At 32.8% G+C, this 21,249-nt stretch overlaps 1 protein-coding gene across 2 annotated transcripts in view; it reads right to left on the reverse strand.

Moving 5' to 3' along the window:
* Positions 1–20,599, reverse strand: part of fgd4b (FYVE, RhoGEF and PH domain containing 4b) — a 38,414-nt gene extending 17,815 nt beyond the window's left edge. Inside the window, exons 1-9 of one of the 2 annotated variants that reach the window (XM_079818273.1) lie at positions 20,528–20,599; positions 15,648–15,740; positions 12,029–12,164; positions 7,116–7,401; positions 5,114–5,206; positions 2,718–2,863; positions 2,459–2,615; positions 580–718; positions 382–440 (exon numbers count right to left, since the gene is read on the reverse strand). In XM_079818273.1, the coding sequence (XP_079674399.1) occupies positions 382–440; positions 580–718; positions 2,459–2,615; positions 2,718–2,863; positions 5,114–5,206; positions 7,116–7,401; positions 12,029–12,164; positions 15,648–15,663 (1,032 nt within the window). In that variant the 5' untranslated portion in view covers positions 15,664–15,740; positions 20,528–20,599. Of the gene's footprint in view, positions 1–381; positions 441–579; positions 719–2,458; positions 2,616–2,717; positions 2,864–5,113; positions 5,207–7,115; positions 7,402–12,028; positions 12,165–15,647; positions 15,932–20,527 lie in introns of those variants that run through there. The other variant, XM_079818272.1, reaches the window with a different exon arrangement.
* Between the last annotated feature and the right edge of the window lie 650 nt (positions 20,600–21,249).

Consider the following 21,249-nt stretch of genomic DNA (forward strand, 5'->3'; position numbering starts at 1 on the left):
TTTTAGATATTTAAGTGGAAAATCAGACCAAATTATTTCAAATTATACAATCGAGCATCTGTGGGATGAGCTGAACAAACAAGTCCGATCCATGGAGACCCCACCTCGCAACTTACAGAACTTAAAAGGATCTGCTGCTAACATCTTCCTGCCAGATACCACAGCACACCTTCAGGGGTCTAGTGGAGTCCATGCCTCGACGGGTCAGCAAAAGGGGGACCAGCACAATATTAGGAAGGTGTTCATGATGTTAAGCCTGATCGGTGTATATATAAATCATAAAAATAGTGGCTTGATGTTTTGCATATAAAAATCATAAATCCCAGTCAGGAAGACGGCCATCTTGTTCTGACTAATCCGTTAAGTGAAAGTGTGTCTCACCATCTTGCGGATGGCCGTGTTGGAGTGAGCGGCAGCCATTGAGATGATGTTCAGAGACTCTGGAAAACGGGAAGGAGAAGTGATATCGGAGCTGACTCATCCCGTAATGGAACTGAAAGTAGCTGGGATTAAACAACACTTTCACTTTATCCTGCATGTTCACGTTCAGTTGCTCATGGAAACAGAAATCTATCTCACTCTCGGCCTGGCTGCGGTCCGGGTCGTCCTCCGGGAGCTTCTTCAGGTAGTCTTTGAGCAGCATCTCGTATCGAGGGACCCGCTGCACCGGCTCCAGCATGTGATGCTGCAGAGTCAGATTCCCACACGCATCCTGACTCTAAAACACACACACACACACACACACAGATTTTCAGCTGTCGTGCCACTGTGTGAAGCGTCTGGAATTGTACTGAAGGACACACTGTATATATCGCCTGCCGTTTTAAAACAGTGTGTGAAACATCTCAAACAGTTAAATCAATCCAATCAAAAGCCGAAATAATGTTTGATATCATTTATTATATTCTTTAAGTAAATTGGTGTTGAAGAATACATATATTATTTAATTTGATATTTAGTTATTTGACTGGAAAATCAGACCAAATTATTTTGTAATATCTTTATGTATATTTTATATATTTAACTGGAAAATCAGACCTAATTATTTTATCTAATTTGTATATAAATTTTAGATTTTTAACTGGATAATCTGATTATTTAATTTATTTTATATATTTAAGATAACTAACAATTCTTTATATAAATATTTATAGATATTTAACTGGAAAACCAGCCACAATTAATTTAAATTATTTTGTAATATTTGTATGTATATTTTAGATATTTAACTGGAAAAATCAGACCAAATTATTTTATAATATTTTTATGTACATTTTATATATTTAATGTATGTTGTATTGTTTTTTACATTTAATGTATTTAATGTATATTTATTAGTTAAAGATATTTAACTGGAAAATCAGACCAAATGATTTTGTAATATTTTTATGTATATTTTAGATATTTAACTGGAAAATCAGGCCAAATTATTTTATAATATTTTTATGTATATTTTAGATATTTAACTGGAAAATCAGGCCAAATTATTTTATAATATTTTTATGTATATTTTAGATATTTAACTGGAAAATCAGGCCAAATTATTTTATAATATTTTTATGTATATTTTATATATTTAACTGGAAAATCAGACCAAATTATTTTATAATATTTTAGATATATTTTAGATATTTAACTGGAAAATCAGACCAAATTATTTTATAATATTTTTATGTATATTTTATATATTTAACTGGAAAATCAGACCAAATTATTTTATAATATTTTTTATACATATTTAGATATTTAATAGTAAAATCAGGCCAAATTATTTTATAATATTTTAATGTATATTATATATATTTAACTGGAAAATATGACAAATTATATTTTTATGTATATTTTAGATATTTAACTTGAAAATCTGATTATTTTATATATTTTAGATAACTATGTTATTTTATTGTAGCGATTTAACTGGAAAATCAGACCAAATTATTTTATTTTTTATATATATATTTTATATATTTAAATTGAAACTTGAGTTTTAGATAACAATTTAATTTAATTTAATTACATTTTAGCTACTGGAAAATCAGACCAAATTATTTTATATATATATATATATATATATATATATGTGTATGTGTATGTGTATGTGTATGTGTATGTGTATGTATATGTATGTATGTATGTATGTATGTATGTATGACGACTGGGTATGTCTTAACATGTTCTGTATATGGTAGCGGTGCTATATAGCACCTTAGTCAAAGAACCGCTGAAGAACCACTGAAGCACCAAAATTGGTGCTATACAGCACTTAAAAAGGTTCCCCTATGATTACGAGCCAAGAACCATTTTTGGTGCCATATAGAATTTTTTTGTGTGTATATATATTACATATTTAACTGCAAAAACCAGACCCAATTAATTAAAATAATTTTAATGTATATATATGTATAGCTATTTAACTGTAAAATCAGAGCATATAATTGTGTTATTCCGGTGACAGCACCTGTATGTCCTGAATGATGGCGCTGAACTGCGGCGATCGCTCCATCCACTGTTTGAGCAGATCCATGGCGCTGTCGAAGTTGATGACATACTCGGCGTACATCCTCAGAAAGGGCGCGAGCTGGGCCAGGATGTCCCCGATGCGGGGTGTGGAGTCCCTGCGGGAGGATGGAGACGTGAGAGGAGGAGACGGAGACGGAGATGGAGACGGGTGAGAGGAGGAGATCTGAGAGCAAGCGTGAAGAGGAATGGACGCTCACCACTGGCTCATCCGCGTCTCCAGACCAGGCAGGAGGAACTCGCTGTGGAAGGTGTAAATGGATCCCACATTCGAGAAGATGCTCTTCACCACCTCGACAGGAAACGCACCCTTCCCAGCCTCCTCTGTGAGTTTAGCACAGAACACCTGCAGAAACAGCGTTTAAAAAATAAAGGTTCAGAAAGAGGTTTAAAGGATTAGTTCACTTTTAAATAAACTTTTGCTGATAATTTCCTCACCCCCATGTCATCCAAGATGTCCATGTCTTTTTTTCTGCAGTCGAAAAGAAATTAAGTTTTTTGATGAAAACATTCCAGGATTTCTCTCCATATAATGGACTTCAATGGGCTCCAAACGGTTCAAATGACAGTTTCAGTGCAGCTTCAAAGGGCTTTAAACGATACCAGACGATGAATAAGGGTCTTATCTAGCCAAACCATCAGTTACTGTGAGAAACCGAGCAGTATTTATGCTATTATTTTACCTCTTTTCAGACGAACGTGATCATCTCTGAGCTCCGCCATAACTTCCGCTGAGTGAGGTCAAAATACGATCATGGTCATAGATGTATACGTAGATGCCTCATTAGCGCCTGCACGGATCAGTAGAATGAGGCATCTATGATTGATATATCTGTGTCCACAGTGTTTCCCACACATAGACTAATTGGAGGCGGTGCGCCACAGAATCAACACCGGCCGCCACATATTATGTGTCATTATTAATGTATTCATTTTTTTTACGCAATTTAAAACACGCAGTGAATTCGTTCAGCTGCAAGTCCTTCTCAAATTGCCAAACCTGCTTTTGATATGAAACAAAGTCTAAGATTTTAATTTTTTTTTAAGTTTTAATACGAAATTCAAACAATAAATAGCGTTGTGGCGCTAATGTGTAACAGTTAAAGGGTTAGTTCACCCAAAAATGAAAATTCTGTCATTAATTACTCACCCTCATGTCGTTCGACACCCGTAAGACCTCCGTTCATCTTCAGACACAAATGAAGATATTTTAGTTGAAATCTGATGGCTCTGAAAGGCCTCCATTGGCACAATGCACGGTTCACTCTCAAGACCCTTAAAAGGCACTAAAGACGTCGTTACAAAGTCCATCTCACTACAGTGGTTCTACAATAACTTTATGAAGTGACGAGAATAGTTTTTGTGCACAAAAACACCCTAAATAATGACTTATATAGTGATGACGATTTCAAAACACGGCATCATGAAGCTTTGAAGTGTTATGAATCAGTGAGTCGATTCATGATTCGGATCGTGTGTCAAACCGCCAAACTGCTGAAATCACGTGACTTTGGCGATTCAAACCGCTGAATCGACTCACTGATTCATAACGCTTCGAAGCTTCAAGATGCTGTGGTTTAAAAAACGGTCATCACTATACAAGTCGTTATTTAGGGTTTTTTTGTGCACAAAAACTATTCTCGTCACTCCATAAAGTTATTGTAGAACCACTGTAGTGAGATGGACTTTGTAATGACGTCTTTAGTGCCTTTTAAGGGTCTTGAGAGTGTTAAGTGCATTGTGCCAATGGAGGCCTTTCAGAGCCATCAGATTTACACTAAAATATCTTCATTTGTGTCTGAAGATGAACGGAGGTCTGACGGGTGTCCAACGACATGAGGGGAAGTAATTAATGACAGAATTTTCATTTTTGGGTGAACTAACCCTTTAACTTACATCCTAATATTCTGAATGATACTTATATAAGCACACACAAGTGAATATTAATGAATGCAAGCAAATATAATTTAACCCAAGAAAAGTTTAAAATAGTGCTAAAAAGGCAAACTTATTTTTCCTTATATGTACAGTAGGCTATATACATATGAATTGATACTGAATCAAGATCGAAATTGATATTTGTGACAATCATCAACCCCAAACAGACCAACCACCACCACCTCCCTCAACCTCCGCCCCCGCCACCGCCCACCTGTCCGCCTCCACAAATTGGTTTCTAATCTGTGGGAAACACTGGACCACACTCATATTTTGACCTCACTTAACGGAAGTTATAGCGGAGCTCAGAGATGATCACGTTTCGTCTGAAAAGAGGTAAAATAATAGCATAAATACTGCTGGGTTTCTCTCAGAAACTGATGGTTTCGCTAGATAAGACCCTTATTCATCGTCTGGTGTCGTTTAAAGCCCTTTGAAGCTGCACTGAGACTGTCATTTGGACCGTTTGGAGCCCATTGAAGTCCATTATATGAGAAAAACCCTGGAATGTTTTCATCCAAAACCTTAATTTCTTTTCGACTGCAGAAAGAAAGAAAGACATGGACATCTTGGATGACATGGGGGTGAGTAAATGATCAGCAAAAGTTTATTTAAAAGTGAACTAATCCTTTAAGAACAAGTTTTGGCATCGACTGACCTGGTCCAGCAAATGCAGGCGGGTCACGTACGCCCTCTCCGTCTGCAGGAGCTCGTTGGCGATCTTGTAGAGCTTGAGCTCTTTGATCTGCTCCTGTTGAAGACAGCCTGTGTTACTTCCTCTCTGTTATTAAACCTGAAAGTATGACATGTCACTGTGGTATCTCACTAAGCACTATGTCTGATATTGGAACGCCTCTAAAAATACCCTCTCAGAGTGGAAAAACATAGCGTCATGTGATTGGGCCACTTGTGATAATAACCAAAATATCTGAATCAAGTCATACAAAGACTGTTTTGCAGCTTTAATTTGACATTTGGAGGACTATAATGACAGAAATAGCAAGATTCTGTAAAATGACATGTAAAGCTTGATGCTGGGGTGTTGTGATTGGTTGCCAGGATGTTGTTTTGTGGTTCCTTAGAATAGATGATGCTTGGGTGTTTCTAGGATATTTTGGTATATTGGATATTTGACATTGCATTCATGAAGCTTTTATCCAAAGCCTTTACAAACATTTTTTAATTTTTTAAATAATCTATTTTAAATTTTAAAAACAATTTTCAAAGCTTTAAGTAAAAATTTAAATGTTTTATAATTTATAATAATTTTACAATTAATCTTTTTTGATAATTAAAAGTAATCATTTAAATATTAAATTAAAATAATAAAAAAAGAAATAATTTACTTTTAAAAATAATTATATAAATAAATAAAATAAAAAATAAATACTTTTATCATTTTAATAACTTTAAAAAAGTATAATATAATGATTTTACAATTAATCATTTAAATAATTTACTAATTTAAAAAGATAATTTGATAACTTTTTATAAGTAATCATTTAAATACTGTATTAAAATTACAATGTATCAAAAATATATTTTTAAAAATTACAATACAAATAATTATATTCAAATAATTTAATTTAATTAAAAAATAAATAATTTTAAAATTAATCATTTAAATAATTTACTTTTAAAAAGAATAAATTTAATTAATAATTAAAAATAAAAGAATAATTTTATAATTTTAATAACTTTAAAAATGTATAATATCAAAAATATATCAAAAATTATTAATTGTAAAATTATTACAAGTAATCATTTAAATATTGTATATAAATAAAAATGTACAATAATGTATTAAAATATTTATTTTTAAAATTACATTAATTAATACAAATAATTGTAATAAGTAATTAATAATAAAATTCATAATTTAAATGATTTACATTTAAAAATGATAATTGTAATTAATAAAGTATACAAATAAATGAATACTTTTATCATTTTAATAACTTTAAAAATGTATAATAATTGTACAATTAATCATTTAAACAATTTACTAATTTAAAAAGATAATTTGATAACTTTTTTATAAGTAATCATTTAAATACTGAATTAAAATTAAAATGACAGTAATGTATCAAAAATATATTTAAAAAAATTACAACAATACAAATAATCATATTCAAATATTTTTAAAATGAAACATTTAAATAATTTACTCATAAAAAATATATAAATAAATAAATAAATAAATAAATGTAATAACTTTAAAAATGTGTAATACTTTTACAATTAATCATTTAAATAATTTACTAATTTACTTATAACTTTATACTTTTCATTTAAATTAAAAATGACAATAATATATCAAAAATATATGTTTAAAATTACAATAAATACAAATAATTATATTCAAATAATTTAAAGCAATAATTAAAAAATAAATAAGTTTAAAATGAATCATTTAAATAATTTACTTTTAAAAATGATCATTATAATGAATAATTGTATAATTTTAATAACTTTAATAATGTTAAATGATTCATTTAAATATGGTAATAGTTAAAAAATATTATAATAATACAAAAGCAATTTTATTTAGTATTATTACTCACCCATTTTATCATCTAACAAGCATTAATTTGAAGTGTTTGGCATTTATTCACACTCCTAACACAGAGTCTGAGACTACAATAGCGATGCTAGCTCACATGTTTGTCTTCATCTTTCTCCATGTTCTGCGTCTCTTCATTTAGGACGTCCTCCAGCCATCGAGTCTCGTCCTCTTGGTCCTGTCCAGCACTTCCACTCTCGCTGGTTTCTGACGGCGACAGGAGATGCTCTGCGTTCGTCACTCGCTCTTCAAACACACCTCCACCTTTGACCTCTTCAGACCACCAGCCCGACCACACGTGCCAGCCGGACTCCTGAGAGAAAACCTCGGGGTTCACGGGCGCTTCGATGAGTGGAGAATGGTCTGGTGTGGCTCTGGTGACACTGGAAGAGAGCGTTAGATGAGAAACACTGCGTCTAACGCAACAGGAAGTGAAAGTCTGAAATGCGGAGCAGAGGGTTACAGAGAGAAATGAGGGGGTGAGTTTCCCTTCACTGCCCTATTTATGAATTATGTGGTACTGTACAAGTCAACAGGTGGAATTTATGCTTCTAATCATCTTAAACACGGCTTAAGTTCCACAAAATACACTGGAAAAGGTGTAGGATTTAGAGTAAGAAGGGCACACACATGTATATATATATATACAGTGGGGCAAAAAAGTATTTAGTCAGCCACCAATTGTGCAAGTTCTCCCACTTAAAGGGTTAGTTCACCCAAAAATGAAAATTCTGTCATTAATTACTCACCCTCATGTCGTTCGACACCCGTAAGACCTCCGTTCATCTTCAGACACAAATGAAGATATTTTAGTGTAAATCTGATGGCTCTGAAAGGCCTCCATTGGCTCAATGGCACGGTTCACTCTCAAGACCCTTAAAAGGCACTAAAGACATCATTACAAAGTCCATCTCACTACAGTGGTTCTACAATAACTTTATGAATCGGCGAGAATAGTTTTTGTGCGCGAAAAAACCCTAAATAACGACTTATATAGTGATGACGATTTCAAAATAATGCATCATGAAGCTTCGAAGCGTTATGAATCAGTGAGTCGATTCATGATTCGGATCGCGTATCAAACCGCCAAATTTCAGCAGTTTGGCGGTTTGATACGCGATCCGAATCATGAATCGATTCAAACCGCTGATTCGACTCACTGATTCATAACGCTTCGAAGCTTCATGATGCCGTGTTTTGAAATCGTCATCACTATGTAAGTCGTTATTTAGGGTTTTTTTGAAGGATCGCGTGTCAAACCGCCAAACTGCTGAAATTTGGCGATTCAAACTGCTGAATCGACTCACTGATTCATAACGCTTCGAAGCTTCATGAGGCCGTGTTTTGAAATCGTCATCACTATGAAAGTCGTTATTTAGGGTTTTTTTGCGCACAAAAACTATTCTCGCCGATTCATAAAGTTATTTTAGAACCACTGTAGTGAGATGGACTTTGTAACGACGTCTTTAGTACCTTTTAAGGGTCTTGAGAGTGAACCGTGCCATTGTGTCAATGGAGGCCTTTCAGAGCATCAGATTTACACTAAAATATCTTCATTTGTGTTCTGAAGATGAACGGAGGTCTGACGGGTGTCGAACAACATGAGGGTGAGTAATTAATGACAGAATTTTCATTTTTGGGTGAACTAACCCTTTAAGAGGCTCCTCTGTCCTCCACTCGTTACCTGTATTAATGGCACTTGTTTGAACTCGTTATCAGTATAAAAGACACCTGTCCACAACCTCAAACAGTCAGACTCTAAACTCCACTATGGCCAAGACCAAAGAGCTGTCAAAGGACACCAGACACAAAATTGTAGACCTGCGCCAGGCTGGGAAGACTGAATCTGCAATAGGTAAGCAGCTTGGTGTGAAGAAATCAACTGCGGGAGCAATTATTAGAAAATGGAAGACATACAAGACCCCTGATCATCTCCCTCGATCTGGGGCTCCACGCAAGATCTCACCCCGTGGGGTCAAAATGATCTCGAGAACGGTGAGCAAAAATCCCAGAACCACACGGGGGACCTAGTGAATGACCTGCAGAGAGCTGGGACCAAAGTAACAAAGGCTACCATGAGTAACACACTACGCCACCAGGGACTAGGGATGGGCGATATGGCCTAAAATCCATATTGCGATATACATTGCAGCCTCTTGCGATAACGATATATATATTGCGATATAAAAATTATAATAGAACCATTTCAGAACGGGTTAGACCCAAAGGAAAGCCAAACAATTTTTTTTTTTTTAAGAAAGAAATGTTGTTTGTAGTTTTGAGAACATTTCTTGTGCAAAACTGTAATTATAACATATTGTTGCAGATAAATACAATTCAGGTACACTAGCTGCAGAGACTTTAACAAAAGAAAAAGCAGAACGTTTTAAAAACGTCCTTTACGCGCTTATCCATATAATGGCAGTGAATAGCGTTAGGGGTGTAACGGTACAGATTGCTCATGGTTCGGTTTGTATCACGGTTTCGGTACGGTTCAGTATTTGCTATGTTCCGGGAAAAAAGAACTACTGTCAAATAAAAATAAAGAAAATAATAAGAACAAATAATTTAAATACAAGCAGCAGCACAAATAAATACTTTTGAGCAAAGATACTAATAAAATAAACTATGCTTTTCAGGTTTTTCAGGCACATCTAACATTAGTTTTCAGGTACAGAAAATGATCAAATGTAAAATAACATTGCATATTTGACTGTATAAATTAAAGATTAATCCTATTAAACTTACAAAAGCATTTCAATCAAGAGCAGTGAGTGAGTGATGTCCTTGTCTTTTGTTGTTTGACATTAAACAGACAGCAGTAAAGGCTACTGCCCCTTTAAGACCTAATGCATGGATATGCGTCATCTTTTCTCGCCTGTATAAAGTTTACTTAAAGGGTTAGTTCACCCAAAAATGAAAATTCTGTCATTAATGACTTACCCTCATGTCGTTCGACACCCGTAAGACCTCCGTTCGTCTTCGGAACAGAAATGAAGATATTTTAGTGTAAATCTGATGGCTCTGAAAGGCCTCCATTGGCTCAATGCACGGTTCACTCTCAAGACCCTTAAAAGGCACTAAAGACGTCATTACAAAGTCCATCTCACTACAGTGGTTCTACAATAACTTTATGAATCGGCGAGATTAGTTTTTGTGCTCAAAAAAACCCTAAATAACGTCTTATATAGTGATGACGATTTCAAAACACGGCCTCATGAAGCTTCGAAGCGTTATGAATCAGTGAGTCGATTCAGCAGTTTGAATCGCCAAATTTCAGCAGTTTGGCAGTTTGACACGCGATCCGAATCATGATTCGACTCACTGATTAATAACGCTTCGAAGCTTCATGATGCCGTGTTTTGAAATCGTCATCACTATATAAGTCGTTATTTAGGGTTTTTTTGCGCACAAAAACTATTCTCGTCACTCCATAAAGTTATTGTAGAACCACTGTAGTGAGATGGACTTTGTAATGACGTCTTTAGTACCTTTTAAGGGTCTTGAGAGTGTAAAGTGCATTGTGCCAATGGAGGACTTTCAGAGCCATCAGATTTCAACTAAAATATCTTCATTTGTGTTCTGAAGATGAACGGAGGTCTGACGGGTGTTGAACGACATGAGGGGAAGTAATTAATGACAGAATTTTCATTTTTGGGTGAACTAACCCTTTAAGGCATATACAGACTATGTCTGCTAGAATACTCAAGATGGACATGTTGACATACTTTTTGTGTGAGTTTGTCCGTTCAAGAGCAAGACTTGAAAAATAACTCAATATTTGCGCGATGTGAGATGTGTACACACTTTCGGATGAGTGAACAGAGACACATCTCACAGCGTGCGCGACATCTCATTTCGCTTCTTCTGGCACTACACCCGGGTGATGACGGCGGAAATGACTGGACATATTCGAACATACGGCAGCACTCGCATGCATTGAACAAAGTTTACAAAGAGAGAATTATTTGAAACATTTGAAAGGAAAAAAAAAATGGTTCCGGTTGGGAAATGAGAGTGTGTGTGTGTGTGTGTGTGTGTGTCCAAACAGTGGATGTTGCACCGGTCTTTTTTACCAGCTCCTCCGTTTCGCTTTCAGCTATGTTTACTCAAGATGACCAATACGACGATGCATTGCTGCCAGTTGCAGCTCGTGGCTCTAAATTTCGCGGGTAGATTCTGTCATCAACGTGCATTATCGCGATAGTGCAATAGACTTAACATCTCTATCGTAGGCCAATTTTGTATCGTTTATATCGCATATCGTTTATATCGCATATCGTTTATATCGCCCATTACTACCAGGGACTCAAATCCTGCAGTGCCAGACGTGTCCCCTGATTAAGCCAGTACATGTCCGGGCCGGTCTGAAGTTTGCTAGAGAGCATTTGGATGATCCAGAAGAGGATTGGGAGAATGTCATATGGTCAGATGAAACCAACATAGAACTTTTTGGTAAAAACTCAACTTGTTGTGTTTGGAGGAGAAAGAAGAACACCATACCTACTGAGAAGCATGGGGGGGGGGGGGGGGCATCATGCACTGGGGCTGTTTTTCTGCAAAGGGACCAGGACGACTGATCCGTGTAAAGGAAAGAATGAATGCGGCCATGTATCGTGAGATTCTGAGTAAAAACCTCCTTCCATCAGCAAGGGCATTGAAGATGAAACGGGGCTGGGTCTTTCAGCATGACAATGATCCCAAACTACCAGCAACAGTGTGTACAAACCTTGTGCCAACAAAGGGTATATAACAAAGTATTGAGATTAACTTTTGTTATTGGCCAAATACTTATTTTCCACCATAATTTGCAAATAAATTCTTTAAAAATCAGACAATCTGCTTTTCCGAATTTCTGTCTCTCATAGTTGAAGTGTACCTATGGTGAAAGTTACAGGCCTCTCTCATCTTTTTAAGTGGGAGAACTTGCACAATTGGTGGCTGACTAAACACTTTTTTGTCCCACTGTATATATTACAGTGTATGTCTTTCTGATGCATGTACACACACCTCTTGTCTAAGTGTCTGTAATATTTGGAGACGGCTGACGTCCTCCCTCGGGTTATGTTTGTCATGGCTTCCTCCCCATCCATGATGTTTCCGCTTGAAATCTTCACTGGACACTGGAATTTGGGTTTTGGAAGCACTAAAGTGGAAAATAAAGAGGTTTTTTTATTTGTATTTATTCTTCTCCAATACAAACAGCAGGGGTCAGTGTAATCTAACCCACACAACAAGACAAAGGACATGATATGATCATAATATATCTGTAATATTTCCTTCGGTCCTTCCTGTTCAAATGTAAGATTGTATAGTAGGTGTAAAAAAATTGCATGTAAGTCTTTCACCATATTTCACATAAAGACTTATCTGTCATAAAAAATGAGCTCGTAAAAACTGCACTGGTAATATTTACACAAGCATTAAGGGACAAAAATATTATAAAAAATATAAAAATTATGCTTCAGTAAAAAGTCAACTAAGTCAAAATTAAGACTGGCTAAGTTATGAGATAAATTGAAATAAGATAATTTAAACTTTTTATGATGTAGAGTCATAATTATGACATACTAAGTTATAATTAAGATACTGTCGAAATTCTGTGATAAAATTTGAAATTAGCATGTCATTAATTATGACTTTCAACATCATAAGTTATAATAATTAAGATACTGTCGAAATTATGAGATAATTTAAACTTTTTATGATGTAGAAATTCATAATTATGATATATTAAGTTATAATTAAGATACTGTCGAAATTATGAGACAAAAAATGAAATTATGATGTAGAAAGTCATAATGTCGCAATTATGAGATAATTTAAGCTTTCTATGATGTAAAAAGTCAAAATTATGACATGCTAAATCAAAATTAAGACTGGCTAAATTATGAGATAAATTGAAATTATGATGACAAACTAAATTATAATTAAGATACTGTCAAAATTGAGATCATTTAAAAGTTTTATGATGTAAAAAGTCAAAATTATGACAAACTAAGTTATAATTTAAACGTTTTATGATGTAGAAAGTCATAATTATGACAAACTAAGTTATAATTTAAACGTTTTATGATGTAGAAAGTCATAATCATGACAAACTAAGTTATAATTTAAACGTTTTATGATGTAGAAAGTCATAATCATGACAAACTAAGTTATAATTAGTGCTGTCAGTTAAACGCGTTATTAACGACGTTAACGCAAACCTATTTTAACGGCGTCAATTTTTTTATCGCGAGATTAACGTTCTTTTTGGTCTAACAAACTTTGTAGTTTTTTCACATGCTGTTGCAGCAACTAGTAACGTTAGAAAAACTACAACACCACTCCGGATGTAGCTAGACCGGAAACAAAACATCAGGCACGCTGCGGCTGCCCACACTTGTTTGGGCCATTAAAAGAGTAGACGTGGATGGCAAGCGTGAGACGCCGAAATGAGAAACGTATTATGCCATGGTTTAACTCAGGGGTCTTCAACTAAAAGTGCTTGTCTTGAGCGCTGCTTTCTGCTCTGATGGTGCATTCACACCGGACGCGAATGAAGCGTTTTGCGCGAGTGATTTAAGTCAACGCAAAGACGCAAATAGACATTCTGCGGCGCGAATTAAGCGGCGTGCATGTCGCGTCATTCGCGTCCGGTGTGCATGCTTGACCGCGCGTCTGGGTCTGAACGCAACAGTGAGCATTGCAACGTTAACTGTTTCATTAGCCTACGTCAAAAGGCTTCGCGGTCCGGATTTGGACCGGAGTCCGCTAGTTGGCGACCCCTGGTTTAACTGCACTATAGGCGGAGTCCTAGTTTACCTTGCATGTGCACTTTGTAATTTTATTTTGTATCACCCTGTTTTGATCCCTTAGAAAGGGCTGTTGAAGGGGCTGTTTGTGCAACAAAGTATTTTTTTTCACCCTTTTATTGATGGACAGTGTTACATTGTGTGAGCGATTATTTGCTCCAAGTGTGAATGACTGCTTCAAGTGAGAATGTTGGTGTGAAATCGAACACTACAGTATGCCAATGTTGTTTTCAATAAAACAAACATTTGAACAAAGCAAGCCGATCCACTTTTCTATGTTGATAAGAGCATTAAAATAAGAAAAAATAATGGGACAAAAAGAAATCAAGGGACATTTAGAATAAATAAAAATGTGCGATTAATTGTGAGTTAACTATGGCATTAATGCGATTAATCGCGATTAAATATTTTAATCGTTTGACAGCACTAGTTATAATTTAAACGTTTTATGATGTAGAAAGTCATAATCATGACAAACTAAGTTATAATTTAAACGTTTTATGATGTAGAAAGTCATAATCATGACAAACTAAGTTATAATTTAAACGTTTTATGATGTAGAAAGTCATAATCATGACAAACTAAGTTATAATTTAAACGTTTTATGATGTAGAAAGTCATAATCATGACAAACTAAGTTATAATTTAAGCGTTTTATGATGTAGAAAGTCATAATTATGACAAACTAAGTTATAATTTAAACGTTTTATGATGTAGAAAGTCATAATCATGACAAACTAAGTTATAATTTAAACGTTTTATGATGTAGAAAGTTATAATCATGACAAACTAAGTTATAATTTAAACGTTTTATGATGTAGAGTCATAATCATGACAAACTAAGTTATAATTTAAGCGTTTTATGATGTAGAAAGTCATAATTATGACAAACTAAGTTATAATTTAAACGTTTTATGATGTAGAAAGTCATAATCATGACAAACTAAGTTATAATTTAAATGTTTTATGATGTAGAAAGTCATAATCATGACAAACTAAGTTATAATTTAAACGTTTTATGATGTAGAAAGTCATAATTATGACAAACTAAGTTATAATTTAAACGTTTTATGATGTAGAAAGTCATAATTATGACAAACTAAGTTATAATTTAAACGTTTTATGATGTAGAAAGTCATAATCATGACAAACTAAGTTATAATTTAAACGTTTTATGATGTAGAAAGTCAAAATTATGACAAACTAAGTTATTATTTAAACGTTTTATGATGTAGAAAGTAATACTTATGACAAAGTAATAAACGAGACAAAAAGATAAAAGTTCAAATTATGATGTAAAGTCATAATTATGACATACTAAATTGAAATTATGATATACTAAATCGAAATGGACTTAAAATTATGAGATAAAAGTTGAAATGACATAGAAAGTCCTAATTGTGACTTTAAATCTAAGTATGTGGTAATATCTATCATCATTTTTGACATAACTATGAGATAAAAAGACAAAATTATGACTTCGTATCAGAATTATGACTTAGCAAATCATCATTTTGACTTTTTCTCTCATAGTACATCTCATTATCTCAGAATTAAGTTACTAGTTGTTTATGTCACCATTTGACCTATAACACAATCATAAACATGACGGCCATTTTGTAGAGGAGGTTCAGTTTGTGGGTAGTGCATCACTTCCTGTGTTTCTACAGAACTAAAGCTCACAACTGTACATTTTCTTCAGAAAGTGCGAGTGGTAAACTAACTCTGGCTCATTTTGCAAGGGTGTCCGGAGTGGTTTTGAGCATTTGCTCTGTGGTGCAGAGTCTGGGCCGCTGGTGGTTTCCAGTGAGGGAGGTGAGATGCTGATGTACCTGCAGGAGGAGGCATTGGTGAGACGGTGTACACCGCGCTCTTCCTCAGCACCGCGCTCCGGTCCCTCAGCAAACTCCGGTCCGGATCGTCTCCTGACGACACACACACACACACACACAACTTCACGTCATTAGGATTCATATGTCTGCAGTAAACCTGCTCCGAAAGTTCGGTTTTATTCCTAAATCCCCTGAATGAGAGTCTCATTTGTGCACTTCCTCTATTGTGCGCTTGAACACATATCCTCTTGGACACAATTGGGCGATTATAGACTTTATGAACATGTTATTTTAATGGGGGTTTCAAATATCGAGCTCATTATGGATTCAAAGTATCGGTTTATTATGTCATAAATGGTCCTGTTTTACTCAAATAAATAAAATACACATGCTGTGTGAGATGACTGGTTTTGCTTGTCATATTTAGCATTAATATTATAGTATTTATTCATATTTTGAATTTATTATGAGATAAATCTTGAGGTTTAGTATTTATTTATATACTTTATTTATTTTTAATGTGAATTTCAGTTTAAGTTTTAATTCAATTTTTAAATATGGTATTTATTCATATTTTGAATTAGCATTTAATTATATATTTTTCATTTTAGATTAAGTTTAATGAAATTTTGTTACGTGTTTTTTGTCATTTTCCTATTTTTTATATTATGGTATTTGTTAATATTTAAATTAGCATTTAAATGTATATTTTTTATTATAAGTTTAGTTTAAGTTTAATTCAAAATTTTTTTTTTAATTTTCCTATTTTTTTAATATGGTATGTATTAATATTTTTTAATAAGCTTTTATTTATATACTTTATATTTTTTATGTGAATTTCAGTTTAAGTTGATTCAATTTAGTTGTTTTCTTTTATAAATATGGTATTTATTCATATTTTGAATTAGCATTTTATTATATATTTTTCATTTTAGATTAAGTTTAATGAAATTTTGTTATGTGTTTTTTGTCATTCCTATTTTTTTATATTATGGTATTTATTAATATTTAAATTAGCATTTAAATATATATTTTTATTATCATTTTAGTTTAAGTTTAATTAAATTTTGTTATTTTAGTTTTTTTATTTTCCTATTTTTTTATATGGTATGTATTCATATTTTTAATAAGCTTTTATTTATATACTTAACATTTGTCATTTTAATTTTAGTTTAAGTTTTGATTCAATTTAGTTTTTTTTTTGTGTTTTTAAATTCAGTATTTATTAATATTTTGCATTAGCATTTAATATATTTTTAATTTTAGTTTGTTTAATTCAATTTTGTTATGTTTTTGTAATGTTCTTTTTTTAAATATTGTGGTGTTTATTAATATTTTAATTAGTATTTATTTATGTACTTTAAATTTTTAATGTGACTTTCAGTTTAAGTTTTGATTAAGTTTAGTTGCTTTATTGTCTTTTTAAAATATGTTATTTATTGATATTTTAAATTAGCATTTAATTATATAGGTATTTATTCATATCTGAATTACAATTGAATTGTATATTTTTCATTTAAAGTTTAATTTAAGTTTAATTCAATTTTGTTATGTTTTTTTTGTAATTTTCCTATTTTTTATGGTATTATAAAAAATTTGAATTAGCTTTTCATTTTTATTTTAGTTTTGATTCAATTTAGAAGTTTTTTGTCATTTTTATTAGTTTTTTAAATACGGTATTTATTAATATTTAAGCATTTAATTATACTTTTTTAAAATTTTATTTTGTTTAATTAAAGTGCATTTTTTGTCATTTTCTTTTTGTTAATATTGTGGTATATATTAATATTTTAAATAAGCTTTTATTTATATACTTTAAATTTCTGTTTGAATTTTAGTTTACGTTTTGGATTGAATTAAGTTTGTGTCATTTTTTATTAGTTTTTTAAAAATAATTACAATATTATGGTATCTATTCATATTTTGAATTAGCATTTAATTAAATATTTGTCATTTTAATTTTAGTTTAATTAAATTGTTTTTGTAATTGTCCTATTTTTTTATATATATTTTGGTATTTATTAATACTCTGAAATAGTATTTAATTATATATTTTTAATTTTAGTTTAGGTTTATAACAATTTTGTTATGCGCTTTTTGTAATTGTATAGTTTTTTATATATTAAATTACTTATTATTTTGAATCACACACACCAAACACACACACACACACACACACACGCACTCACGTGATTTTTTTTATTTTATTAGTATTTTAAATATTTCTACTTAATTTTAATTTTGTTCATTTAAGTTTAAATTTTCTCCCTAATATTTACATTTACATTTAATTTCAATAACCAAAAAATGATTTCCAATAGTTTTGGTTCACAATATCAACACTGCAATAAACATTAGAATCACATCCAACATGCCCCGCCGGTGTGCATTAAATCATGTGCAAAGCAATCATAGAAAAGTTCAATTGTTTTTATATCTCAGCCAAGACTTTGGAAACTTCTCCTGGTCTTCTGAATATATGAGGCCTCGTCTCATGGCCAGTGTATGTCCTTTAGTGGATAAAAACAGCCTGATTGTGCAGAAACAAAGGCACGTTTGACTGTGGTTTGAGGAGCTTCCTCAGGCCAGTGTCTCAGTTCCTCACACACAAAGCTTCTCTCACTTTGACACTTGACACTTTCATAAGGAGAAGTCCTGGATCCACAAGCTCTCTGTGTCATGGGAACCAAAAGAGAAACCTAAAACTGCTCACAGCTTCCATTTATAGCCTATATATGATATTGATTTTATACAACAGCTCAAAAAATATGTTTATTCTCTTATATTTTAGAAACAATGTTGTCGGCTTTTGCTCAGTTTCACAGCGGTGCTTCGTTGAACCAATGATTAAATGACTCGTTCATAAAGAGAGCCGTTTACTTCATTCCTGAATTAATTGAGTTGAGCAAATCAATCAGGTAAATCAATGATTCAATGACTCATTCATTAAGAGAGCTGTTTACTTCATTCCTGCATGAATCAGCTGTTTGAACGAATCAAACGGGTGAACCAATGATTCAATGACTCGTTCATAAACAGAGCTGTTTACTTAATTCCTGAATGAATCAGCTGTTTGAACGAATCAAACGGGTGAACCAATGATTCAATGACTCGTTCATAAACAGAGCTGTTAACTTAATTCCTGAATGAATCAGCTGTTTGAACGAATCAAACGGGTGAACCAATGATTCAATGACTCGTTCATAAACAGAGCTGTTTACTTAATTCCTGAATGAATCAGCTGTTTGAACGAATCAAACGGGTGAACCAATGATTCAATGACTCGTTCATAAACAGAGCTGTTTACTTCATTCCTGAATGAATCAGCTGTTTGAGCAAATCGAATGAATGAATGACTCAATGACCGATTCATTTAGACATTAACGCCACCTAATGGAAGTTTTAGCTTCTTATTTAGAGTATAATTCATTTACCATATTAATAAAAAACTATTAAAGGTGTAGTTCAGCCAAAAATGAAAATTGACATACTTAACATTTTTAATTTTCATTTTAGTTTAAGATTTGATTCAATTTATGTTTTTTTTGTAATTTATTTTTACAATATTGTGGTATTTATTAATATTTATCACATTTATTTACATATTTTTAACGTTAATTTTAGTTTAAGATTTGATTCAATTTTGTTATTTTTTTTAATTTTTGTTAGTTTTTTTTAACAATATTACAGTATTTATTAATATTTGAACTAGAATTTATTTATATTTTTTATTTTCAGTTAAATTTTACTGTGTTTAATTAAATTTTGTTATGTGCTTTTTTTGTAATTTCCCTTTTTTAATACTATGGTATTTTTTATATTTTAAACAAGCATTTAATTATATATTTTAAATTTTTATTTTAGTTTAATTAAATTTTGTTACGTGCTTTTTTTGTCATTTTCATAGTTTTTAAATATTAAATTACTTAATATTTTCACTCACACTCACACACACACACACACACACACAGGGTTGTGTTTTCATGTTTTATGGGGACTTTCCATAGGCGTAATGGTTTTTATACCGTACATACTGTATATTCTATCCCCCTACACTGCCCCTGCCCCTAAACCTACCCATCACACACACACACACACACACACACACACACACACACACACACACACACACACACACACACACACACACACACACACACACACACACACACACACACACACACACACACACACACACACACACACACACACACACACACACACACACACACACACACACACACACACACACACACACACACACACACACACACACACACACACACACACACACACACACACACACACACACACACACACACACACACACGCCCATCACAGGAGACATTCTGCATTTTTACATTTTCAAAAAACATCACTTAGTCTGATTTATAAGATGTTTTCCTCATAGGGACCAAAAAATGTCCTCACAAGGACGAGGATTTTGGATATTGCCATCTTTGTGACACACACACACACACACACACACACACACACACACGTTTGTAATTGTATTAGTATTTTAAATATTTCTACTTAGTTTCTACTTAGTACTTAGTCTACTTTAGTTTTATAAAATTTAAGTGTAATCCCCCCCTAATATTTACATTTTATTTAATTTCAATAACAAAAAAAATTGTGTAATTAATTCGATTCAAAATTAAACGCTGAATATAATTGTCATAACTAAGAGTAACACCGTTTAATCAACACTCAACTTCAAAACAACAGACATTAATAAACAGTGACAAGCACCAAATGTCCCCCATTTTAAAAGCAGGTAAAAAAGATGAAATGTATGAACTGAAAAGGATAGATGATAAATGCATATAAAGCAATTTAATGCAATTAAACACAAAAGCGCACACACACACACTGACCTGATCTCCGGCTACACACTGCCGTCCTAAATCAAGCAGGTTCACATGATGGCTCAGATCTCTCTCAGCTTCACTGCATTTCCCTTTTTTCTACATGAATGCATGTGTGTGGCATTTATTGAGCAAGAAACGGCTGACATTTAGAGTCTATCAAGCCTCGTCCAATTAGTTTGATAAGGTAGGTTGTTTATTTGAAGTAGACACACACACACACACACATTTCCTTGGAAAATTAACATTGCAATTTCCCAAATACTTGTTTTCATTCCTTTACTGGAACAAATAACATTACAATAGATGATCAACTCTGAAGCACACGGGTTAGTTTGGCATTTAAGAGTCTACTATATATGATTTACCCTTTCATTGGCCTATCATTTGAAATCATGCGCTTTTTATGCGATAATGTGTCAAATAATAAAGCCATACAAGTATATACAAGAGTTGATACTGTCCTCTTCTGGCAGAACGCTGTATTATCAACACTGTCCAATTTGATGAAAACCAAATGAGCTGGTAATGTAGGCCTATCTTGCCTTTATCCCGGTTATATAGGGTTTTTATGACACAGTTATACTACAAAATTTAGACATTTTAAATCAAAATTTGCATTGAAAATAATATTCGTACACCTTTCAACCACTGAACTTCCATGAGTCATTCATAACTGGATCTGGAATAAAATAAAGTAAAATGTATACACATAATATATCACTTCTAAA

The sequence above is a fragment of the Gobio gobio genome (assembly GCF_949357685.1).
Source record: "Gobio gobio genome assembly, chromosome: 5".
In the NCBI taxonomy this organism is placed as follows: domain Eukaryota; kingdom Metazoa; phylum Chordata; class Actinopteri; order Cypriniformes; family Gobionidae; genus Gobio; species Gobio gobio.